The sequence below is a fragment of the Numenius arquata genome, chromosome Z (assembly GCF_964106895.1).
Source record: "Numenius arquata chromosome Z, bNumArq3.hap1.1, whole genome shotgun sequence".
Lineage (NCBI taxonomy): Eukaryota > Metazoa > Chordata > Aves > Charadriiformes > Scolopacidae > Numenius > Numenius arquata.
Window position 1 is genome coordinate 74,391,886 of NC_133616.1, and position 26,451 is coordinate 74,418,336.

At 45.7% G+C, this 26,451-nt stretch overlaps 1 protein-coding gene across 1 annotated transcript in view; it reads left to right on the forward strand.

Annotated features, from left to right (window-relative positions):
- Window positions 1–16,194, forward strand: part of SVEP1 (sushi, von Willebrand factor type A, EGF and pentraxin domain containing 1) — a 131,749-nt gene extending 115,555 nt beyond the window's left edge. The window contains exons 44-50 of the mRNA XM_074165874.1: window positions 294–467; window positions 1,789–1,965; window positions 2,848–3,018; window positions 8,234–8,329; window positions 11,124–11,219; window positions 14,011–14,104; window positions 16,164–16,194. Of these exons, the coding sequence (XP_074021975.1) occupies window positions 294–467; window positions 1,789–1,965; window positions 2,848–3,018; window positions 8,234–8,329; window positions 11,124–11,219; window positions 14,011–14,104; window positions 16,164–16,194 (839 nt within the window). The remainder of the gene's footprint in view (window positions 1–293; window positions 468–1,788; window positions 1,966–2,847; window positions 3,019–8,233; window positions 8,330–11,123; window positions 11,220–14,010; window positions 14,105–16,163) is intronic.
- Window positions 16,195–26,451: the final 10,257 nt, after the last annotated feature.

A 26,451-nucleotide genomic window follows, 5' to 3' on the forward strand; every position in this document is an offset into this window, starting at 1 on the left:
GGTCTGCCCCACTGACCCCAATATGAAGTCATAAATGTGTCCTCTTCTCCCCAGCACTGCCACATCTTGCTGATCTGAAAACACATGGCTGTGGCTTTTTTCTATCACTTGGAGGTGCTCCTTCCCTAGCTTGGCTACATTTCCTTCCCAGGGCTACTGAACTCTCCCTCAATGCTCTTCATGATTTATTAGTCTGTGGCTGCTACGTTAAACATACTGCATGAGTAATTCACGAAGTGTTGGAAGTCCAGGTCTAATATCAAGCTGAATTAATGAGAGCTCTTCCTTTGCAGAGACCAGATGCAAAGTTCCAGTTTCCTTGCTCAATGGGAAGGCAGTTTATGAAAACAATACGGTTGGCAGTACAATAGCATATTTCTGTGAGAGGGGATACAGCTTGGAAGGGGAACCTGCGGCAGAGTGCACAAGAGATGGAAGATGGAGTAACCCCTTGCCTCTCTGTAAACGTGTGTGTTCACTTTGTAATGAAAAAGTTATCTCAATTTGTAAGCAGTAAAGGCTACGCTGCTCCTCATTTAAACTGACAGTAAATAAGAGCAACTTCTGCAGATCTTTGTGGAAATGTACTGTAATTTTCTTCTGGAGTGGCCATAAGCAGAAATTGTCACTTGTAGTTTAAAAAATTGGTTTCGTCTACATTGGGAGATCTGTTGGTGTGTATCCCATTTTTAGAGAGGAATAAAGGGAGCAGTTACTGAGACACATTAAAGCCTTAACTTAGGTCTGAGTGTATTTTTGCGACAGTAAAAGACCAAGCTGTGTTCTGTGTAGCTCCCTTTAGTTGGAAAGGTGACATGAAATGGAGTCAATAGTAGTCAACCACTTGATATATGAGGAGCAGGTAAGAGAAAAGTTTGGAGGAGAAGACAAAAGGGAGACTTTAGTGTTGTCTACAATTGACTATTGGGAGACCATAAAGAAAAAAGGGCCAGAGTCTTCTCAGAGGTGCATAGTGATAGGATGAGAGGCATTGACACAAGTTGCAACAAAGGAAATTTCAATTAAGTATTTGAAGAAACTTTTCACCATCATAGCAGTCAAAGGCAGGAACAGGGACCCAGAGAGAACATGGAATCTCCATCTTGGAGACACTCAAATTTCAGCTGGTCAGGTCCCAGAGCAGTCTTAGGGTGACTAACTGAGACATTTCATTTTTGTATTACAAAGGACTCATAGGATTTTAGTTTCAGGAAATTGGCATCAATCTCTGCTGTATATAGAGTCCAATCTTTTCCACATTCATGACAAGATCAATAGACTGTACAAATATAGCTCAGCAAGCTTACAGCCAGCAATAAATAAGATTGTCAGAGAAATTCTAAACTCTGGTGAATATTATTGTAAGTCTCTACTCAAACACCTCGATTTTTGCTACTCTTTATTGGTTCAGCCCTGCAGAAAAAGAAGTAGGATAGCTCTGGCTCTTTTTTACTGTAAGGTTATGGTAAACAGGAAGGACAAGAGAATGGTTTGACAGTAACAAGTAAGATATTCCCAGCTTAAATCCTTAGTATATCTTCTACTGGCATCAGTAGAGTAAGGTAGCAAGCCATGTAACAGCAGAGAATCAAACCTTTGTTATTATTTTACGACCCAAATGTCATAACTTTAATCAAATTACAAATTGAACTTGTGTGCAGCGTCCATTTCTGTTGTTTTTCATATTAATTGATCTTGGAATTTGCAGAAACTATTCTAAAGTATTCTCTTCCTTCCGTCCCTTTTTTCCTCCCTTCTCCTTTTTCTCCACATCATTTCTTTGAACAGCAAACCCTTGTCCTGTGCCGTTCGTAATCCCAGAGAACGCCCTTCTGTCCGAGGTGGATTTTTATGTTGGTCAGAACATATCCATCAGGTGCAGGGAAGGCTACCAGCTGAAAGGGCAGTCTGTGATCACCTGTAACGCTGATGAGACCTGGACTCCAGCAACAGCTAAGTGTGAAAGTAAGTACACAAGGTAACGTTCTGCAGGGGCTTAGTACTTTCCGGAGGGCTGGTGGCCACAGCTGTATCATACAGGAGTGTGACAGCACAGATGTGTCAACATAGCTCTCCACGTAGATGCGGTTATTCTAGAAGAAGAGAGCTTTTGTCTGCTATTCCCATTTGGAGAAGTGGGTCACTCCAAGAGATTCAGGCACATAAAGGCGACCTAATAAGCTTTACAGAAGAACTATTTCTTCTTTCTAACAGAGTTGTTTAAAAGGATCCAGTATATGTCTATGTGGGTTGATGCCCCAAGAGCATTCGTCCTACTGTCTAGTAGGCCCTGCTGTAATTTTCTTCTCAATTTACCTTTTGCAAACAGTGGAGCTGGGATTGTTTGTTGGATACCCTAAATATCCCAAGAACGATTGTGTGCAATTATGGGTGATGAGGCGAGGGTTGGAGGGAGAGGTGATGCCTTTTACTGTGTTTATTGAAATCAACAGAATGCATAGTGTCCCTTTGCAGGCATATATGAAAGCTTTTGGCTTCTGGCAAGCGATATTGTTTAGTTCAGACAATGACATCACCTCACTCTACAAACCCAGTCTTATGTGTATGCTGGGACCATCTGAAAGCTTCTGGTCTATTTGGTGAATATAGCCATTGTTGCCTTACCTAAAACTGCTGTTCCTGGCCATCTCCCTGCTCACTGGGTGTACGTACAGGTTCTCCCTGTGAGTGTCTGCACCATGAAGACGTCCTACTTACTGATGTCCCATCAGAGGTGTCTCTCTGGCACCTCCCAAGTCCTTTGTGCAAAGTGCTGTGTCCAGGGTTAGAAATTGTATCGTGTAGGCATTGCAGCTTACCAGCCTCAGGGTGGTTTCTTTTCTTTAGAGATATCTTGTGGCCCCCCAGCTCACACAGAGAATGCTCTGATTCGTGGTAGCTTCTATCAGTATGGAGACATGGTCACCTATTCATGCTACAGCGGGTACATGTTGGAGGGGCCTCTGCGGAGCATTTGCTTAGAGAATGGAACATGGACAACACCACCTACCTGCAAAGGTAAGTCTTTTTTATGAATAGAAGCACATCTTAACTTGCCATAAGCATAGAGATGTCATCCTAGAGCAGTAAAAATGAAAGTGAAATTTTTGCTAGTTTCAGTTCAGTCATGGTTTCACCCAGGGCATTTAAAGTGCAGAGTATTGCTTTATTTCCAAGTGAAAGAGAGGGCTTCCACAATTTTTTTCTCTTTAGTCCCTCGTAATCTTACAGGTATTTTTGCTACAACCTTGTATCCCACACCCAAGATCCTCTCTTCTCACATCTTTTGTGAGAAAATGACAGAACCAGTCATCTTTCTGACATGCTGAGCTGTTTCACATAGACACCGCCAGTCGATTTTTCACAGTCAAAGATCAAGTACAGCAGAAAACAAAAGCAAGAGATCCAATGGGTGCTTAGTGTCTCCCACTGTGTTTAGAACTTGGCAGCTCCTGAATATAGTTTTGCAATAAAATACTTAAGGATAGGTTGATACAGCTCACTAAATAATACACACTAAGTACTGCAGAAAATTCATAGTTTTAACAAATTACCAAAGACAAAGCGTAGCCTTTCCACTAGCAGGAAAGTGTCAGTTTTTGGTTTGTTGAGCTAAAAAAATTACTTGTTTAAATTATAGAATTAATTCTTCTACACAGAAGGTTCAAATGAATAAGAAGTTTTAAACAGAAAATGTGGGAAACCAACACAAAACGTAGAAGAGATGATAAACTGAACAGTTAAAAACAGATATAAGGATCTTCAAACACTAAATAAAACCAAGGATGAGGCATAGCAAAAGGGTTCCAGGATCACAGGGCTTTGATGGAAGAGAGCTTGCCATCTGCCATTTCCATATCAGAAGCTTGACTAGCTGGCTGCTGCTGGGTAGCTATAGAGCAGGGCGGTAGCTGCACTCTGAAGTCTTATCTCAGATGATGTAACAGCAACCGTGCTACAAACTGACCCCTAGGTCTTTTGTTTAGAAATGTGAGTATTAAAAGGGGAAAACCTGAGGGCATATCAGTGGCCAGTTACAAGCAGCCCCATTCGCTCAGCTCGAGAACTCCCACAGAAGAGGAAAGGTGCCAGAACGCTCATTTGAGAACATTACCGCCATCATCAAAGTTGTCAGGTCTGCCTCTCTTCCTGCAAGTTTCAGCTCCCTATGTTGAAAATAGAAGCAACAATACTTCCTCCCTCCTTGGCAATTTTCTGTTTAGGTCAGAAGCCCTTTGGAACAGCAGAATTCTATGCTGGGCCAAGCCTGGGTATTCAGGGTTCCCTCATCAATTTTTTATATGAATTTTGACAGCAAAATATTATAAATGTGAAGACCTAAACAAGCTGAGTTGCCCTACTCTATGAAAGGAGGCACTCTGTTAAAATTCTGTATCTGATAGTTGTAATTGCCTTGCCTAAAAATCACAGATCAGTAGATCATTTTGAGGAGAGAGACCCAGAGCCCAAAGAAGTGGGCTTGTAACTTCTGCATGTTTCAGGAATAGAGAGACGGCTCCTGAAAAGCAGGTTTCTCCTGGTTATGTGACCATGGCTTGCCATTGGCATGAAGAATCACCTCTTGAGTAGCCAAATAGAGAAGATTTACAGTGAAAGCACTGAGTTACTTCAGATGTTAAGAGGTATCCAAAAGTCCTGTTAGAAATTTACACTCCCCAAAGCACTGAGCCCTTTCTGAAAAGTTTGCCAAGTATCTCGTCATTTCTTTCTAAACTATGATCAAGGCATCTCTGCATAATAGCTGCTCTACCTAAGATAGAATTCATTAGCAAAATTATTTGGATATTATCTCTTCAGATTGTAACACTTCTTCAGCTTCCCCTTTAATATTGCTAGCTTTACTTTTTATTTAATATTTATTAGATACACAGAACCCTACTTTATGCCAAGGGATGTAGTTTTCTGCTAGGAGAGGTTCTTGCCGCTGGTTAGTATCAACCTGGAAGGGCTGATCTGCAAAGCACTGTCAAACGTGTGCTGTTTGCAACACCATGGTCTACTGGGACTGTCCAGAAGAATAAGTATTAGGGAAAATTATTTCAAAAAACAAAGTGATGAGTGGATAGAAGATCAGGGTGTAGGGCAGGAAAACAAAGCAGAATAACCTGCATTTTGGTGTGTTAAGGGAGAGGAATAACAATTTCTCCCCCTTCTTTCACCTAAAAGGGGAACTAAAAAGGACTAAAGATGTTTCTGAGAGGACTGACCTGAGTTTTCATGACACATGTCAAAATAATCCTTCAAAACTGCTTTATAATTCATTTGAGGGATTTGCCTAACAAAAGGCCTACAGGACCCAAGCCTTTGTGGTCTACATCAGAAGCGACATGAAAGCACTCTTTGTAATGATTCATGCTGCATTTCTTGTTTTTGGCTCTGAGAGTTGATTATTAACGTGTCCTAAGCCTGCTTGAAACGTTCTTGCCCAGTTGAACAGGTTAGTTAACATAAATATTATAATTAAAAAGCAGACTTTGTTAGCTTCTTTGGGAGAGCTCTCACCACAGCCGCACTTGCCTGAATCACTGTTGGTTAGAGGTTGCAGGCCAGATTCTGATCTGAGTTTCAGGGGTGAGAAGTATTAGCCTGGATCTCCCGATTGTAAACACCCGCAGGACTCGGCAGGCTGCACACATGCACATGGCTTGTCTGGCTGGCAATTTTTTTTTCTCTCTCAAATGCTCTAAAATCACCAAGCAAACAGTTTGTACCCCATCAGCAAACAAGAGGATTATGTGAGGGCAGCTGAGACATGGAGGAAATTGTTCACTTGCAACCACAGGAAAGCTTTGTGGCAAAGCTGAGAGCAGAACCCATGTTTGTCTTGCAGTGGTGCAATGCTTTTGTATCCTGTGGAGATAACTTTCAGGCATGGATTTACAAGAGGATCTCAAAGATTAAGATTGATACCATGGATGTGAGATCTGCTACCACTAACCGAAGTCACGGTTAATGGTTCCCATTCTCTCTCCAGCACATCAGGACTGCATTTGCCCTGCTTGCTTTTACAATGGCAAAAAAGAGAATGAGATCCCAGCCTAACTTCCTGCCCCAAGCCTTTCTCGAGTCTTGTCTGTCGAGTGAAGAATAATCCCCACAGCTACAGACACACAGTCTCTGCCTGCCTAAATTGGTGTATAACAAGTGCACACCTAGGAATGATACTTACTCATTCAGTTTCACAACCAGGGCCTGGGCAGAAATCCAGGAAAAACCTATCTGTGCCTGAGATCCTGGATTGCTGAGCAGGATGGAGTTGCCATCCAAAGTGAATTTTGTGAAAATATCCACATCATCTCCATTGACAGAGAGAGAAAAAATACATTTCAGAGACCATTTTTCATGGGCTTTGAATTTAACATGGGTTACCATTTATACACAAGCCTTTTACCTCCCATCCCACTATATGTTCACGGGATATTGTTAAAGTGGTGTGGATCACACCAAGCTTTAAATAGTTTTTGATTCAACTTCCATAATTTTTCATTGCACAAAGGAAGTCTGGTTGGCACACTATTCTGCTTTAGTCAACACACAGAGACAAGCTGTCCGCATAGCCATAGGTATTTTTACAAAAAAAATCGTACAAAATCCTGTTAAAATATTGCAACTTCTGCGAACCTGCCAGGGCCTAAGGTCTTTTCCCATTCTCGTTATCAGCAGACATTTGATGGGAAGGCTCTTGAAACTGAAAAATAAAATGGCAAAAGCTTTGGCCTCATTTCAACAGACTCCAAGCTGTAGCTTGCAGCTTGGCATGGCTTAACTGCAAGAGTGACTCAAGTTTGGCTCTATCAGGGGAAGATTTACATTCTTTCCAAAGTGGGGCTCAGGTCTGAACAGTGTTTCAGTATGCTAAACCACTGCTTGTATTTAATACTAACATTGGACAAGATCTGAAACACTCAAAGCCTAAACTCTTATTTTGCTCACCTAGTAACTAATTAAAGATAGGATGCAATTAACAGTTCACACTGAGTTTCCCGAGGTTGCTCTGTGTACATAACTACCACTAATTAGAAGTTAGTCTGATTACTTATTTGTTCTGTAGTATCGTCTCGAAGCCACAGTTTTTGATCTTCTGTATATAGTATGTACACCAACATGACAAGGATTGTACTTCCTCCAATGATCTTCAAGTCTAATATGTTTGTACTTAGCTTGCCACCTGATTTTGTAAAGTAGTCCTGGCTTCCCTGGGTGTATTAGCCAAGATACTGTGCGATGTGATACAAACGATGAAGTCCAAAGACTGTCCCGTTCAGGTAACCTATTGGGCTAGCCTGGTAGAGTGCACTTCAAATTCCTCACTTTTATGATCAGGTGCTTATTAACAGGTGGGTGAGCCAAGGAGCACCAGCTGGCGTGGATGCTAAGTGAAGTTTATAATCACACTTTGGGTTCCACGGGTAAACACTTCACTGTGCCACTGCTGCACCCTTGTTGGTCACTCCTCATTACGCTGGATGATAGTGCAATTGAAATTGCTTGTTCTACCGCAGTGTTTAATCTTACTGTCAACAAACCCTATATTATGCTAGACAGCATTATCTTGGTATTTCATACCAAGGTTAGAAGAAAGTGTGATTTTATTTTAGAGTTAATTTAGAAGAGAGAAAAAAAAAGGGGTAACAGTTTTTGTTTGGGGTGGAGTTTTTTTGGACACAACCATCCAACAAATTCCTCATCCACTGAAAAGTCCACCCATCAAATCCATACAAATCATATCTCTCCAATATAGAGAGAACAATGTTGTGGGGGACCATGTCAAAGGCCTTACAGAAGTCCAGATAGATGACATCTGTAGCTCTTCCCTTGACCGCTGATGTAGTCCCTCCATTATAGAAAGCCACCAGGTTGGTCAGGCAGGACTTGCCCTTGGTGAAGCCATGCTGGCTGTCTCAAATCACCTCCCTGTCCTCCATGTGCTTTAGCATAGCTTCAAGGAGGATCTGTTCCATGATCTTCCCAGGCACAGAGGTAATTGATTTTTTCCTCTGTTCCCTTGCTCTTGCTCACAGTGCCTACTCAGACATACAGAGCCAGAAAACAATATAGCCCTTGAAATCGAAGTCAAGTTATGTTTCTGAACCTCACTGCATTTGTTCGTTCTACTCTAAACTTTACAACTGCGAAGATATGTGCGAGATGCTGAATTACTAAGCTTCTAATTAGCTGTCTTGCGTTTGTCATGAAATTGTATTGTTTTCAGCTGTCTGTCGGTTCCCATGTCAGAATGGTGGCATCTGTGAGAGACCAAATGCCTGCTCGTGTCCAGATGGCTGGATGGGTCGTCTCTGTGAAGAGCGTATGTATACCATCCCTAAGTGTAATTTTAAGGATGTTGTAGGAAAGACAGGTGAATTTACTGCAGTGAACCGGGTGGGAAAATTAAAGGCCTAAGGTCCAAAACCATAAAAATCATTACTTTATTCTGCTTGACGAATTAGAGAGAACAGAAGGGATGAACTGATTGCTTGTTTCTGGACAAATGACCATCCCCTGACATCTCTAAACCAAAACAAGCACTTTTTTAATTGATGTGATTTTGTTTGTGGGTGCTCTTTCACTTGCAGTTGAAGAACAGCCTGCTTCAGTTCTCCAAAGTCTGTTTATAGTAGTTTGGGGGAAAGAACAGGAGTTAGAACAGAAGAGATGTGAGTGTTTTGCTGGTGGATGCATTTGTTTCTTGGCTTCCTTTTTTATCATTCTGTGGTTATGAACTGGATCAATTCATGTTCAAATAATACAACTGTGTCACCTTTTCCATGCCGTCCTTCCTGACTTGCGTACCTGTACCCCACAAACTCTGGGCTGGCCTTTTGTGGCCTTGGTCTCTGAATATTTAAAGAACTGGATCTGTTCTGGTTGAAAAGAACAAAATCTGACTCTTGAGTCAGTCAGAGATTCCCTGAGTGACACTGGGGATGCCAGTTTATGCCATGTTCCCCGTTTTCTTCGTGATGATCTTAGCACAAGGAATTTGGGAGAGCTAACCCTCTCGTGCTGGTGTAGCTGCTGCATGGGAAGCCTCATTACTGTACACATAGTTAGGCATGGTCTATGTGGGTAGAAAAGGAAAGAACCCTTACTGTATTTAGTATTCAGTATGGCCTTGACTTAAAAGTTTTAGCCTGTCCAAGAACACCTGCAGCTGAGGTGGTGTCACTGTCACAGCTCCAAGTATACATGGAGACCCACAGAAAAATGTGGCACCTCCTCCTGTAGTTCATGGAGAGGAATGCAGTTCACGCATTTTGCTAAGCAGGTGTATCACATCTTAAAATGATCCTCTGAATCTACCTCTGCACCTTTCGAGTCTGCTCTGGCAGTGTCAGTCCCACATGGCACAAATTAGCTGTAGATACAGAATGAGGAGAAGTAGTTCAGCAAGTTTTGTCCTCCTGCATTTACAGAAACTCCAGCTATGTTGTGCATTCACACAGCCCCTCCCTTGCTGTCCCCGTGTCTGTCACTGCCACCATAGCCAGACGTGCACACTCAGCCCTGCATGCTTCACAGTTTCAGCAGGAGAGGGGTGAGCCTCTGTCTGGCAGAACTGTGTTTGGTATGCCACAGTTGATTTCCTTACCTTACCATTAGTAATGATATTTAATGCGTTCTTCAGGACCAGAGGACAAATTTTTTGCCCTTAGTCGTTTTGATCTGTCATCCCAATTCAGACCCTGTTTTCCTGTATGAGGAAAATGAACAGGCAGCTGACTAGCCAGATCACACTTCATCACTTCATGCAGATACAGGCACTATCTCTCTCTCTCTTTTTTTTTTTTCTTTACTTTGGCATAGGTAGTGGGGAAAAGTATACCCACAATTGGTTAGTGCCACCTCAATTTTGCAGTGTTGCTTGTCAAGTAGGGTGCACCATTAAACAGAAAAGATAGGTTTAGTCTCTGGAGTTGGGTGTCTGTTCTGGAAGTCAAAGGGATTTTTGAGTGCTAGCATTGAGCACTGATCTGTCATGATCAGGCTACAAGTGAGGCCACAGAGCTGTGGCTGAATTCAGTCACCTTGTGGTTCACAGTACATTTCACAGATAACAAGATAGATTCATCTTCCTGAGAGAGGCCTGGCCACTCTGAGAAACGTGCAGAGCACTACTAGTTTAACAATATAAACAAGTAATTCTGGGTTATACGGGTTAATCCCAGGTGCTCTGTGGAAGTTCACTGTTCTTTTCTTATGCAGGCTGACTGCACCTGCTTAGCTTGACCTCTGCTGTGCAGGGGAAGAGGAAGAACCTCTGCATCAGTCCTCTGCAACCTCCATCCACCCTCCCAGTAAAAAACTCCACTGGAAATGCCACTCAGGGGTCCAGATTTGAGACCCAGCCCAACTCTTGCTCTTATTAGAGCATGTTCACACAATACTTCATTCCGTTAGGGTAATGGAGATGGTAGTTTTGTGAAGGTACTTAAGTCATAACTGTGCACATTGGACAATTTTGCAGATCTGCTCACAAGAGCAGTGTATTGGTGCTCACTCCTGAGGCCTTCAGCTGCTTGTATCTGCTCTTTTTTTTCTCAAAGCTTCCAGCCACAGACAGCCTGTTGCACCAAAATGCCTTGGATCAAAGCTGTCTTTCCATGGGGACTTTGTGGTGTCACCTGTCTCAGCATGTTTTTTCTGTCCCAGACCAAGTGCTTTTCTATGGGCAGTGCATAGAGTAACTTGGTTTGGATGTTCCTTTATAGGACCCACAAACAATCCAGTTGTTTTTAATTAAAGCATGAACTGATTTTGTTAGCCGCTGTCACAGAAGTGGGCAATGTCTGCGGATATTACAGGTACAAAACAAGCAAACAGCCCTGCTCATTTCCAGTGAGCACAGAGCCTACAGGCATCAGAATGACTCCAGCATTGTCCATATGTTTGTCATCATTCCTTCTCATTTCTGACTGTCACGCCAGTTGTATTTGCTCCTCATGCCTTGTGGGTGGATCATACTCAGCTCGGCTGATACTGCATGCAAACACTTCAAGGGGAAGCAGAGTTTCTAATTAAACATAAGTTCTTTTCTTGCACATTTTATTCTTTGCTTACATAGGTAATTCTTTTCACTGGTTCTCTTCTCCTCCGCTTAGCAATATGCATTCTGCCATGTCTCAATGGAGGTCGCTGTGTGGCCCCTTACCAGTGTGACTGCCCCCCTGGATGGACTGGATCGCGCTGCCATACAGGTAAAACTCCTTTCACGTGTATTTTTTCTCACTTCTTATGACTCTATTATCAATACTTAGCACAGTTCACTAAGAACTCTGTAGAACTACTGAGCTGCTCACAGGAAAACCCAGGCCTGCGATAATAATCCTGGAGGATTTGCTGTGCCCAGCTGCAAACTATTTTCAGAGTAGTCCCTGGTGGATCTTTAAAATCCTCAGAAAAGTTTGCTCCCAGAAAGGACAGACAGCATTCACAAGAGTGCTCTCTGCAAAAAGCAGTGCAGAGGCAAGAGGATTTCCAAAGAGAAGAATAAAACTAGACTGTCCATTCCAAGAAGAGTTAAAATTTCATTTTCATCTTCAGCACATGGAGGTCACTATTAAATTCACAAACTAGCTGCAGGTACTACAGAGGTTTTTAACCACATAGCTGTCTGGTTTGGGGGATTCCCACTCACAGCCTGAGTGCTGAGCGAGGCGAGAGGGCAGGGCAGAGCAAAGCAAGGATTTGCTTAAAGGTAGTTGAGTTCAATGGGTACATGGTACATCGGTACCTTACATTGGGTATCACCTAAGTTCTCTTGTGTGCTACGTTTTACTAAATCTCTTGCATGCACCTAACTGAAGCTGAAAGGCATGTAGCACACCAAAAGAGTGAGGGGTAGTGAGGAGAGTGACTGTAGGCTCCAGACTTATGTCCTGGCATGTCAGCTTGTGTCAGATGAGGCTGATTTGCAAATGGGGATAATATTTGAACCCAAGTTCGCATGGTTCCACATCAAGACTAAACAAACGTCAGTTTTTGAAAGGCTTGTCCCTGTGAAAATAGCCAGTAAAACTCAGAACAACTGAGTAATCGTTGAAAGATCTTTCAATCATTGTTAAATCGCAATCACTAATAAATGTTAACTATTTTTAAAAATTATTTTACAGCTTGTTCACTGTATTTTTATTGTCCAGGTGCACCTTAACTGATTGTTAACAGGGCCTTAATGTGAAAACCTTGTTTTGCCTTCCTGCAAGGCTTTGCAGTGGCTGATTGGGTGAACTGGAGGAGGAAGTCGTGCTTTTGTTAATGAATACTCATATTATTTGTTCAACTGATAAGAATAATGAGCCTGGGGGATAAGCTGTGTGATACACAGCAAACCCAACCATCTTTCAGCAAATTGAGATTCCACAGTGAACATTTTAACTCAGAACTACTGTCTTCCGAAGGGACACTTGCCCAGCATGTAATGCATCATTTCCTCTCGTGTTTCACAAACCTTACTATAACAGCATAGCTGGTTGAGGAGGATAGATGTCTTTTTCACTTTTGGGCCAGCAATTCAAACCTGTTCAGGCTGACTTGCTTTTCGGTAGCTGAATAAAAAATTCCAGTGAGCAACTGCATCTGTGTCAAAGCCAATTCATAAAAGCTCAAAAGCGCTGCTTGTGAAGTTACTAAACCGCTTCCCATTTTACTTACTGGTCATGACCTTTTGCCATGACAGACCAAAGTGAAATGAGAAATATTTCGATTAACTGCTGGTCTCCCAGGAATAATTATGTGCATAAAGTGAGAGCTAAAGATGTTTCATTCCAGAATCAGAAGTCATTTTCAACGTGACAAAGTTGGTGCACTTAATTGCACAGGGATGGTCCATCTCCATAACCTCCTGCCATTGTTTTTTCGTGTTTGGCCCAGAGGAGTCGTAGTAATGTATTTCCATCCCCTTTCGCATTCCTGTGATTACTCATTTCCATTTCCTGCAATGTCATTTTAATCAGTATTTCCTGATGCATATCCCTTGGAAAAATACTACCCAGCATTTGTCCTCACTGGTATCTTTAGATCTGTCTTCTAGATATGGCATTATCTGATTAAAAGACTTCATGTCTTTCAGCTTTCCTTTGATACAAATGTCTGTGTTTGAAGGACCTCATTAAGAGAGTCTCTAACTCTGTTCTCTAAATTGTTTGGTGCTTTATCTTCTAGTCTTAAAATTGGTAGGAAGACTTGAAGCTTTGACTTTTGTTTGGCTACTTGCTGTCCTTGGGTTAGGCTGCCACCCAAAAGCAAATGCAGCCATTTCACAGCTGGCCCAGCACAACCCTGCCATGTGGCCTAGTGTTTGTTCTCTAATTCACATTCACCTAGTCACAGCTCTTATGGCTATCCAGTGTCTTTCAGGAACTTACTGTCATTCTCTGCTTCCTTTCCTTGCCTCCATACAGGTTGCCATTGTGTGAAGTCTTACTCCTTGCCAGCTGTTGATCTGTAAATGGGTTTCTGACCTTCAGCTTTCTCTCTTCATTCTGCCTCATTCTTTACTTTTCTACCACATCTGGTGTCTGCTTGTCCTGGCTGCTGTTTAGCTGTCACATTCCTTTCAAATAAACCCACATTTTCTTCCCAGAAATGGGAAGGCCTGTTCTCTTGTTGATCTTCTTGCTCTTCTAGTTCCTCCTCCTGCTTCCGCTTGCATTCCTTTTTTTGCCTCAACTTGAGGCAAAAAGAACAGCATTTTTAAGGCAACATAAAATAACACACTAGCTGTTTCCTGCAGCTCACACACTGCAGCAGGCAGCAAAAGCAGCAGAGAGTGTCAAATCCCATTCAGCAGAGATGTGCTTCAGAGTCTGCCCTTTGCAGAGCAAGACGTCTTCTATAACAGACTCACAGCTGATATTTAATGTTGTAGTTTTGAGAGTAGCCTGTTCTTAACAGAATCTCCCAGGCTGGATTTTCAGTGCCCTGTTCCTCAGTCCGCTTGTTGTGGGTATGCTCATTAATGTGACTCTCTATGTGTCTATTTGTACCCAGCTGTTTGCCAGTTGCCTTGCTTAAATGGAGGGAAGTGCATACGCCCAAATCGGTGCTATTGTCCCTCGTCATGGACTGGCCATGACTGCTCCAGGTAAGTGCTGCTGAGTGCTGCCCCATAGGTAGGCTGAATCACACCCTGCTGAACTCTCAATCTGAAGAATGTGCAGCTAATTTTGCATGTTTTGAGCATCTCTAGGTCCTGTAAATCAGTGGTCATTGGATGGCTTGTGATTTATGGGCAATCTGGAAAGACCTTAGAGAGTAGTCTGCAAAATGATTGCCAAACTTCTAGAAAACTCAGGAAATGGTACATTTACATGTAAGCAGACAGGCAAACCTGCAAGGTTTAGCCTTATTTTTAATGGTGTAAACCAAAATGGTTGTTGTGATGAAATACAGAAAGTTCTTCAGGAAGTTTGGGTGGCCTACTGTGTACAAGTGTGCATTTTGAACTGCGTATACCTCAGCTGGGTCCAGGTTCAAGACTAGGGTCATGCAACAGATGCTATAAATAATAGCTCTTGTTACACCTAGTGTTGAGTGGTGTCATCATTTAAAGAGTACAACACGGTGCCTCTGAGTCAAGTCGCAGTTCACATCACCTGGCAGTGTAGTCCCTGTATCAAGAGGCCCAAGGACTGGGCTTAGATCTAGTTCACGTGTGCTCTCTTTTAGAGAGTTTCACCAGTGCTTGTGTTTGGGTTTGCTGATTCACATCTAATGAGGCCCATAACAGACTAGGTTTTCAAATCAGTGAGCCCCGTCACATGTAAGGCTGCATTTACAAGTCTTAAACGTAGCTTTAGCTTTTTTTAAAGTTAGCTTGTGAATTTTGGGTGTTTGCCTTTGAGGTTGGTCTGAACAGGATGCAGTTTTTCTTTGGAAAGCTATTTTATTTCATGCTGCTATTAAGAGCCATTTACAGCCCTGAAGATGGGAGGCAGTGATGATATTGTTGTGGTCAGGAATCAGATGTAATAACAAAACATGCAGAATGAGCTCTCCTCCTCCCTGTATGGAATATTAATGAGGGCCATGAAACACATGCTAGCAAAAATATTTATACCTCAACTCACACAGGCTCCTACTGAACACATTGGTCATTATCCTGGAGAGCTAAATAAATAACAGCTGAATATTACTATTTTTCTTTGGGATACAGACACAGCCAAAGACCTTGTACATTTTTTCTATTCTTCTTTCTGGACAAGTGGTGACGGAAATTCCTCCCTGTCTCTCTGAGATGCTGTTTATCCTAACGCTACAGAAAAGATGCTTCTTTGAGAAATTACATTGTCCAACATGAATAGTTTTCACTTGTCAGCTGTGATTATATGTGCCTAAGTGAAGCAACTCAAAGGTACTGCCAACAAACAGTATCCAGCTTTAGAATGTAAGCTCCACCTATAAAGTCTGATAGCATTTCCATTTAGGACATGAAGCAGAGAAGCCCAGATCCAGTGGATGTAGCAGCCAAAAAATACGGAATCTATCACTGAGGCAAAGCAAAGTTTCAGGCTATTGACAAACTGGACTCTTCTTGTTTTTTCATCCAAGTCCGTAGCTCTGTGCAGCATTGTGAAGTCTGAGAGAGTGTGGATGATTAGCCCTACAGGTTTGCGGTCCAGCAGCTGATGCCTTCAAGAGCTCTTTGAGAGGAAGTTTTCCACACAGAACTGGGGTTGGGGTGGGTAGAGGAGAGGGCACAGAAACAAGCGCTAAGATCTGTTTCATATTTTGTTAAGGTTTGCCCTCAGCCACTGGTGGCTCTTTATGGGTTATGATGCTGTGCTGAGGACTCAAAAACAATACAGGCAGAACGGGAGTAAATGCCATGTTATCAAAGATTCACTGCTGCAGGTTAACTAGGTGTGATTATAAGGGGAAGCTGAAAGGCCCAAAAGGTTTTGTCAGCATCCAGGGCAAGATTAGCCCCAAACCACTCTGTGATGAGTCATGACATACATTAAATGCCAGATATCTCTATGCCCCACACCCACCCCTTTTTCCCTTTCAATATGCCATCTCCAGCTGTGGCACCCTAATCCCTGGTGTACCAGCAGACTCAATCCTCTCATGCCTCACTGTTGGTCTTGTTTGATATGTTCAGTACAGCACTGATTTTATTTTGTTTGGGTTTTTTGACGCAGGAAACGGAAGGCTGGATTCTCTCCCTTTTAACATCAGAGCAGCAGTTCTACCTTCAGATATCTTTCTTCAGCCTAGGCACCAGGACTTGGAATCTAATGCATCGTAAATCAAATCCATTGCTTCCCTTCCCCCCCAGCTCCCTTGTTTTGTATTTTATTTTGTGATACATTTTTACTATACCTTTCCATTTTTAAAGAAATTCATCTGTATTTTTCATTTACAAAAGTATTATCAAATATATGCTGCTACAAACACACACCATATACACATACAAAGATTCCTACTGTCCACTGAGGAAGTGGTTGTGTACAGTGAGGCCGCTCCCATTTCTTACATACTGTCAGCTAATTAAACAATAGTATACTGCCAATCATGATTAAACAGAATGTGGCAATTCCGCTTACCATCTGCCAAAGCATACTGCTGTCCGGCAACTCAACAGTAAAGGATAGTTACGCAAGGCTAACTGAGCCGCTAAACTTTGCATTGGGCCTATTTCTGAACTCATGCTGATGTAAATTAGAAGTACCATGTGATAAAGTCCATGCTGTAACCACAGTTTCTGGTGGGCATAAGAAGAAGATTCTGTAAAGTATTTTATGTGGCATTAACATAATTAGGGAGTGACTTAATGGAAGGCATCAGCATGAATTTTACCTGAGATTTATTGGTAAAATAGTCCAAAATGTGAAAGAGATGAGAGAACATCGTGTCATTCAGAGAAAGATGGACCAAGTCTAGCCAGCCAGAGCCTTTGAGGCTTTTTGGCTTACGGGCAGTTCAGGTGTAGCTCTAAAGCTGGATAATCCAGCAGTGGGAAGCAGGAGGACCACTGAAACTTGTGCTCCCCGCTTGCCATGGGACGAACCACCTGCCTGTAACCAACATCCCTTTCCTGTGTAAATTATGAAATACGTGTCTAGCAGCTGTCTGCCAAGTGGATGCTTTTGGTACATGGGGTTTGGGTCCCAAAGTCTGACTGCCCCTAAGATGGAAAGACAAAGCACCAGTTACATTTACAGGTGAAACTTTGCTATTTCCTTACAGAAAGGTTGTATTTATGTTGTGCGGAACCTTCAGAGAACTGGAAAAGGCCTCTCTTGAGTACACACACACAGGCAGAAGTGCTCGGCTGAGTGAGAAATACTGAGAGCACACATGCTGTCAGATTTCTCTTTCTCACACTGTTGATCCCATTGCAGCTGAGGATAACACACACCTGAGTGCCACCATTAAGTCATGCTCTAATGAACTGAGATGCTGAGGTCTACCTATGATTAAGCAGGGTGGTGGAATTACAAGGTGGAAATCACATTCATTTTTTGAGGTCAAATGTTTGGTAGTATTGTCAGTTACCAAAAAGTCTGATCTATGAAAGAATATGTAAGAGTGAGAACCTAAGAGTCGTTGATCAGAAGCTCCATTTTTCCCAGTAATAATAGAAAAGCCTGACTTGCAGTCAGCACTGGGAAAGAAGAAGGAGAAATAAATTTTACCTTCCATAGCATTTTTGCTTAGTTACCCTCTGGATTAAGAGTGTGCACACCCTGCCCCACCCCTCCCTCCTTTATAGTTTATCTTCCCTTTATGAATGCATGAACTTGGACGCAGGAAAGTGATATGACACCGAAATGAGCTAACAGTTACAGTAATAGGGCACTAGTAAATACTGACACATAACTGATGGCTGTTAGCCCAAGACCAGAAATGGGGAAGAAAGAAACAAATGCAGTTGTGAGCCAATGAGGGCTTTCATCCAATTAAAAGAAAAACAAATAGGTAAAGGAGTCATTAGGGGATCAGATTAATGTGAATGTAGATTCCTTCCCAGTGGGAGCTGCAACCAGCTGAAGAGTTGTCGTTTCAGCTCCCACAACCTTCTTTTTCTAATGGACTCTGTTAGCACGTAGCAACAATCTTCTGTCTCCCAGCTTGCTCCACAGCCATCGATGTTTACAGCTCTGTCTGAAGTTAGTGCTCAGTAAATAATGTCCGCATTTCAACCCAGAGTCACCACCATCTGTAGGCACATTGTTCCTTGACCTCCTTGCTGCCTTAACAGCATATGAATGGAAGCTGCAGGACTTCTCAAGAGGAGTTCATGGGTGAGAAAAGCAGATCTTTATTTATGTGTCACTCTCGTGTTTTGGTCCCTTTTCCAGTGTGCTCCTCTGGTGTGTGCCCTGACTCTGCCCTGGTGTTCTCCAGAGCAGAACAGCAGCAGGGAGGACAGTGTTTAGAGCTGGCAGGACATTGTAAGAGACATTAGGGCTGCGGGATGGCTTTTAGCACCCCAGTGTCACACTGGTAACTAGGACATGGAATCCCAGGATCAAGCCAGTCGAGATGTTTTGTAAGGAAATGTGGTGGTAGGACAGAGTAGCTGAAACTAGAGGCTGTTATATTAGTGCTGTTGATGATGTTTTGATACTTGCTGGAACATTTTCCCCTCCCTACCCAGTACTGTATTGTCATTTATGTCACTGCTTGTTGTGTGTTTTAAACGACTTCTGTGTGATGCACTTTACACTGTAAATAAAGTTGCACCCTGTTTAGTACCCATACAGAGGCAACACTGCACTCTTTTCTTAATGCCTCCCAACAAAAATATCAACCCACCCTTTAGGACCTGCTGGCAAAGCCCAAGTATCAGGGGAATGGGACTCCACTCAAGGGAAAAGACGAAGTAACTGCTAGTAATCTTAAAAGGTTCTGCTGCTTTCGTCCAGGTTTGATCCTCAGATAAAAATGCAGTTAGCACCTAATTTTTCAGAGTCCTTTCTGCTGGAGCATATTTTAAAACTCATTTACCACTGGCTTAAACAGATGCCTTAAAACCTGCTTCACTCACTACTCACACCAGATGAAGACACAGCTTGTTTTATTCTGCACCAGTACTGGAATTTTTAAAGCTATGGAGACACCCATATTCAAAGACAGTTGAGGTTACCAAAAAACCTTTGTAACTCCAGCAGCACTCCTCCAAATAAGGAATATAAATGACATAGCAGTCAAAAGTTTTAGGGTGTGGCGTTTTTTAAGGTAATATTGGTAAAGCCTGTCAGTGTTTTCATACATCGTCATAAGGGGAGGCTCTGAAGTGCAAAAGGTGATCCGTGCTTCAAAGCTTCCCCCTAAACCAGCACCCCCAAAGGTGGTGTGAGGTTGCAGACAGTGCTGTTAATGGAGCCCTGAAATTTGATGTGGACTCAGATCTTGTACGTACCGTAGGAACTTTATTTGAAAGTAAGTGTGGAAAGAACAGGGCTCTTTCCCTGGCCCTGTCCTCTGCCATGAAAACTGCACAGGCTCAAGCGTTGAAGGCAGCCTGCTGACACCCAGGTGTCTCTGCTGGTGGAAGTACAGTGGGAAAGGTACGAGTGTGGACTCTGGTCTTGGGGGGCAGTGGACAGGTTTCATGTGTGCCAGCGGATGTTACCGTGAGGAGTTCCCTTTGTACCTGGAGGACAGTTTGAGCAGCGATCTCTTCTGCATCTCAGCGCAGGAACAGTCTGTGCGTCTCAGACTTGTCTCAGAGCAGTTTGGATCCTCAGGCGGGAAGGATCCCTGCTGCTTTTGCCACACTGCAGATGATTTTCTGGGAGAACAAGCCCTGACCACACATTTCCAGCAGTGAGAGACGGGCACTGCAGTACCCAGAGGCAGGCCAGGTGGAATATGCAGCACCATTATTGATCTCTTTCTCTCAGGTTATTTCCACTCATGCACATGAAGCAGAGCATTTCTTCACATCTCTGGCCCATTTACGACGAGCTCCTCTCCCAGGACCAGGGCTGCATTTCCATTACCTTTGCTTTCCAGGCTGACGCGTTGCTAGTTCCTGCCAATATCAGGGCCTGCCACCTCTCCCACCCAACCTTGGAGCACTGTGAAAGCTGGTGCGCTTCACAAGCTGATTGACACGGTTCTTTCATGCAGGCTGGTCCATCCTGCCAGGCATTGCTCACATGGGTGGACCAGCATGACCACCTTGTGCTACAAGAAGCACCATGCATGGCCTGGTGGATATGACACAGTTTCTCCCAGCCAGTGGCAGGCCCCATCCCTGGAGGTGTTTAAGGCCAGGCTGGATGGGGCTTTGAGCAACCTGCTCTAGTGGGAGGTGTCCCTGCCCTTGGTGGGGAGTTGGAACTAGATGGTCTTTAAGGTCCCTTCCAACTCTAACTAGTCTATGATTCTGTAAGAAAGTCACTTCAAGTCTTCCCATTTTACGGGTCAGATGAGTCGTTCCTTCTTCACCAAAGTGCTGCAGGTGAAAGTAGACGGCTGAGATTTAAGCGTGACTATCATCATTATTAATGGCAGCCCTTCTGCAGATGTCATCCATACACCTCATTGCTAGCCCAGTGGATGAGCACTAACCTGAGTCTTCCCAGTCTAGTCCCTTTGCTGAATGTAAATCTTCCTCCTTCAGGCTGTCGATTGCAGGCAACAGCTGCTGAGCAGATTGTCCTGGAAACTCGGGAGTCCTCTTTTTATCTCCAGAAACTCTGAGGCTATGGCAATGTCAGCCAGCCCAGGCCAGCACCAGTTCTGGTGGCATCTAGAGCCTGCGTGCGCAGCAAAGGCCAGAAACGGAGGCTGCTGGTGAGTGACAGGTTGTGGCTGTGATGTTCCTGGGCTGCACCATCTAGCAGGCCAGGAGCACGGCGAGAACCTATCCCGCGCCTCCGCCCAGCGCCCTCCTCTCCTCCGTGAGGATGCTGCTGTGCCTCATCCCAGCAGCCTCGGGACATCAGCCTGTCCTTATGCAACCAGGTGGCAGAGAGCAATCGCTGCAGCCGCCACTCCCTGCTTGTCCCTGCCCTGCAAACAAATCCTTTCCCCGCCAGCTCTCAGTCGTGCCTTACCCTCCTTTCCCCTCCCACCTGCTTCCTCAGCACGCTCCGCTCATTCTGCTGTTGTTCCGTACCCTGGCTGTTTGTACGGCCACGGCGGTGGGAAGAGGAGCGTCTGTGATTTTTTTGCAGCTAGCTCAGAAGCGACGTGAGACCAGCGGCCTCGCTGCCCCGGGGGGGGGCGTGTGTGTGCAGGCAGGGCTGGCAGAGCAGGCAGCCGCAGCCCTGTGGGGGCCGAGCTCTCCTCCGGCTGCCGCTGCCCTCCCTCGGCGTGCTGTGCCTTCCCCTTGCGCTCCCCTGGCCGCTTTAACGGGCACAGGCTGCGCTGGCGGCTGCCGCAGGTGGAGACGGGCCCTTGCGCTTGCCAGGCGGACGCGGAAAGCCTGGAGCAGAGGCTTATCCAGACGGGCTTGCAGCAGGCGGGGAAAAGATGCTGCTGCCTTCTTCCCCCCGCCCCGCTCCGCAGCAGCCCGGCATCTCCCTTCTCCCTGGCACCCCGCTCTGCTGGCTGGCTCACGGCAGATCTGTGAGTCTCTGCTTGTGCAGCTCTGAGCAGGGGGGCACTGGGTGATGGATGGGACCACGGGCAGGGTCCTGGGCTGCTGCAATGGGCATAGGGGTCCAGCCATGTGCAGAGACCTCCTGCGTCTGCCTCACACCCGTACCCCCAGGCAGGTCCCAGATATTGCTCAGCGCCAAGGGAATGGTAAAGGGAATTGCTGCTCTCGGCTGTTTCGGCAGGGCTGTCACGTCAACATGGAGCCCCCAAGCCACACACGGCATGGGAGCCAGGCTGCACGGCCACCCCCGGCTGAGCCAGGGAGGCAGCGGATTCCCCAAGCAAAGGGCAGGTTCGCAGCACACTCTGCAAAAAACAAAACCTTGCAGGGGAACCTGGTCCTGGCTCTGCCGCTGCCTGTCCACCCCAGGAAAAGAAGAAGGGTCCAGTCAGGAACTAACACCAGGCACCAGGTGTGGGAGCCCAGGAGGGGCTGTCTCCCACCCCGCCGGGAGTCGGGAAGGGACAAAAAACCCCACAGTCAGACAGGGTCAGCCTCCCAGCTGCTTGGGAGAGCCTGGGCACAACTCCAGACCTATCATTTCAGGAATTCTGGTAAGGGGAGCCAATGCCCTGCCAATGCCCTTTTTCCACACTAGAAAAAAAAAAAAAAAAAAGGATGGCAAAAGGGAGGATATGTGGTATGACAAGACCGGAAACCTCAATAAAGCTGCAGTTCAGAAAGCACTTAAGTATATGGTCATGTCATACATCCATTAGGGGTACTTAGCTGCACCCATGCAGTTAAAAACAAGCTTAAGCATTTTTCTGGACTGCAGCCTTAGTCATTATGGGATTATGATAAATATGAAAAACTGTGCCTGCCCTGCAGACACAGTTGAGATGGTTGCTAAGTGCCTGGCACTGGATATTTGCCGTCAGCTGAATACAGAAGGCTGATAAAAGAGGTGGCTGCCCAGTCAGGTGTTGCTAGGCCAGATGTCTGGTTTGATTTTATTAAATAGCTTGGTTAACAATCTGGGGTAAGGGATAAACAGCTCATTAATTAATCCTGCTGCTAATAAGCAGGGAGGTGTTGTAAGCACCTGTGGGAATAAATTACATAAAGGAAGAGTAATCATGTTAAGGGGAAATGACGTGAAATTAAAGTTAGAAATGACAAGTCAGTGCTTCCTGAGCAAAAAACCCAAAATGAATGTGCCCCTGGGGAGGGAGGGAGGGAGGGAGGTGTGAAGGCATCTGATGTCCTGGCTATTCCCACCCACAGCAGGTGTGGGTTTCCCACCTGGGAAGAAGCAATACTGGCATGAGAGATGAGAGTACAACAAAGACCAGCCCACAGCGCAGCGGTGAGGCTGCAACAGAGCCTGTGTGGGTTTTGGTGCCAGCAAGGTTACGATTTCTCTCTGGCTGGCACCAGGGGGATGATGATGCTGCCATTCCTGCTCGTGCTGGCACATAAAGCAAGTGGCAGCTGGTGTCCCCACAGGAGGAGGACTCTCCCAAGGACTGGAGGTGCCCGGCTCTGAAAGAGCAGATAAATAAGGGAAGGTAAATACAGCCAGGCGGAGGGAGCAGATCCTGGCCGTGCCACCAAGGATCGCACTGCACAGCACAACTGGGAGAGCTGGCTCCTGCTGGGAGCCTTGGCTCGAGCATTTCCCTCCTGCTCAGAGCGTGATTTTGCAACCTAAATGTTCTGAAAGTATGGGGTGCTCCTAATTTCATCCCTGGCAGGGCTAATAAGCCAGACACGAGTGGCTGCCATGTACAGATCTGTGTCTGAGGACACTTTGGAGAGGAGTCACTGTGTGTGACTCTAGAAATATATATAAAAACAGGACTGAAGATAAATAGAGCAGATATCCCATTGCACCGAAAAGCGTATGGGCTTTTCGGGGTACCTGTGGGCTGGGGTCCCTCTGAGAAATCAGTTCAGAGTAAAAGTAGACATGCTACAGCATGATAAAACATGCCATACAGTCCAGAGAGCTCACTCCAACAGGCTGCTTATATTTCTGCTTTCAAGAAGCTACTGGGTCTTTTTGAGTCTTTCAGGTTATTCATGAAAAGATGCAAAAGTAGTGAACAATGCAGACAGTCTGCCTGGGGATGCGTGACTCAGTCTACACTGACAATGGCACTTTGGAAACCATCAAACACTTAAGCACCAAGGATTAGCAGCAGGAGCCATGTCCCTCCACCTACATTTCCAAGAAAATCCATAATTGGCCCTTAGGGAAATAGAGATAAAAGCTGAGCAGCAAAAGTGAAGGTACAGGCTTGCACAAGAGCTCTCCTTCACTGCTGCCAGATTCAGGCTCCCAGTCCGACTCAAAAAAGGCTCAGAACCCTGTCACGTTTGAGACGTGCTCGACACACCATCTCCCTCGGCCCTGTTCTCATCACTGGTGGGTGCCTTTGGACCCCAAAGCAGCTGCAGATATCCCTGGCGATCGATGTTTGGCGTTGGGTGAAGGCCCTTCTGTGGAGTTTAATGAAATTCAAATCAAACAGAGGATCAGAATCTATCTGAGGCATCAGTGGGCTAGAGCAGGAAATAACAGCTGGGGTGAGTACCTGCCCAAGGACAACAAAGGGCACAACTGGATTTTCCACATTGTCCAACACCTCAAAAATTTCCATCGAACTTGGGCGTCACTTAATACAGAAAATCTCTGCCATGAGAAAACCTTCATGGCTGATAATCCCCATGCCATGAGCTGTTTCTATACATCCCTCAGGCACACAGAGGGGCAGTGTCTCCATCTCCGTGCCGGGGGAAGCAGCCCCTGCGCTTGTGCGGGCTCCACGTCTCCCCGCGCTGCACCGAGGGCTGGACGGGCTGTGGGCTGCAAGGGGCGGTCCACATCAGCTGCCCATGGCCAAAGTGACTTCTTCTAACTTAAAAACAGCGAAAGCCTGTTGGTGGGAGGCTTATTCATGCCCTGCCTGTGCAGGCACGGTGAGGCAGGCAGGCAGGCATCTCCAGGGCTGCAAAGCACTGAGCCAGACCCACAGCAGCCTTGCCCTGCTCTGCCCCATGGTGAGACCATTTCCAGGGGGCAGCCACACAGAGAAGCAATGCCCAGAATGTTGTCTTGGCTGCCTCGGAGGACCTGTATTTGGGGTGCATATCCCCATAGTGCAACCAGCCTCCCAGAGAGGTGCTTTTGGGCCAAAAGTGCTCCTGGTAGGGAGCAGGGTGAGTGGAACTCCAAGCAGACACCCTGGTGGGTCTCGTGAGGAAAGTCAAGAGCCTCCCCTGGTCAAAAAAGCTGCTGCCCCCCCCCCCCCCCACACCCCCCAAACTAGCATGCAGCTGTCACGTCAAACTCCAGGGCTGGCCTCCAGGAGCACTGCCTCGTCCTGTATAGCATCCTGGTATCCCATGCTGGGACTACACAACTCCACTGTCCCCCCACACTCCAAGGCAGAGCTGGCTGCCGGGGTAGCAGCCCAGGCTTTTACACAGGGGTGCCAGGAGCTCTGGCTCCTCTGCCACCTCTGCTAGATGTGGTGGGTGGATGGGACAGACCCTCCTGTCTCTCTCTATTGCTGCATGCACCAATGCATCGCTGCAGCTGGGTTGGTTTGACAATCTTCTGCTGCCAACACAACACGTGGCTGTCGCTCGCTGCGATGCCAGGCTGCTGCCCCAAGTGCCACTCATCAGATCCTCTGCAGATGGGCTTGAGCTTGGCCTGTTTGCAGACTATGGCCACGTGTAATTAATTTCCATAGCAAGGCTTGCAGGTACTGATGTCATCTACAAAGACGGGGAAATTAAAGCACCGGCACTGAGTAATCTGCCCAGCCGTGTGCTGGAGTTGGAGAGATACGGTCTGGGCTGGAGCTGGGACTTGCAACTCCTCTCCCAGGCTGTTCTGCTGCCTGCCCATGTCTGCCGAGCAGAGCTTGCACCCGACAGCTGCTGGGGCTCTCAGAGGTGTGGTGGGGTGTCTGAGGATGCAGGAGAAAAGTCCCACATGTCACCACTAGCTGGGTACCCTCTGCCTCAAAGGCAGACAGGGGAGCATGCAAGAAACCCTGGGAGTGCCACATGTCCAATTACATAGGGGCTCACCAGGACCATAAAAGCAGCAAATAACTAAAACAAAAAGGAAAAATAGAAAAGATCTGCAATAGGTAAAAGAAATGAGTCTTGAGAAGTGGTGGGTTTGGGTTTTCAGGCTTATCATTGCCCTTTTGGAAGTGCATGCAGACCCTCCCCTGGTGCAGCTCTGCAGACTGACAGCCAGGGTGGGCTCTTGGCAGATCGGTCTTCTCAAACTTTCTGGAAAGTGGCAGGATTTCAGGTTCCCTCGTACTCATTAGTCACTGCATCAGCAGCACTGCCCACCAGGTCAGTTTGTGAAACTGATGCAAGCAGATGGGAAGTACTGCAACTGCATATCCACTGCTGAAGAAGACACCTATTAGAATGGGCGGGGTGGCAGGGTGGGGGAGAAAAAGAAAAAGGAAAAGAAAAAAAAAAAAAAACCTCAAAGGAAGCCAGATGCATCAGAAGTTTGTTTTGTGATGTTCAGGTTTGTCTGGAAAGATCCAGATCAGACCTGGTGTATACCTGCGTGCTGGGAGGAGGCATGTGGGGAGCAGCCGCCCTCACCCCCCATCTGCCCCCTCCCCCCCAGGAGAGAAACAGTGGCAGTTGTGAGAACAGGCTTTTTAGCTCCGCAGCTATTTCCCATAGCCACACAAACCCATACCCATCTGCTGGGGGTCCTGTGTTTTGCCTGCTGGCACTGCTTGTGGAGAGTTTTGGTGGGGGACCGGACCCTGCACCCAACCCAAGCAATGAACTGCTCCCACAGAAGCGCAGAGGAGAGAAGGCTCCAAGGGGAGGCTCCTCTGCCTTCCCCCCGAAAGCGGTGCTTGCACACCGGC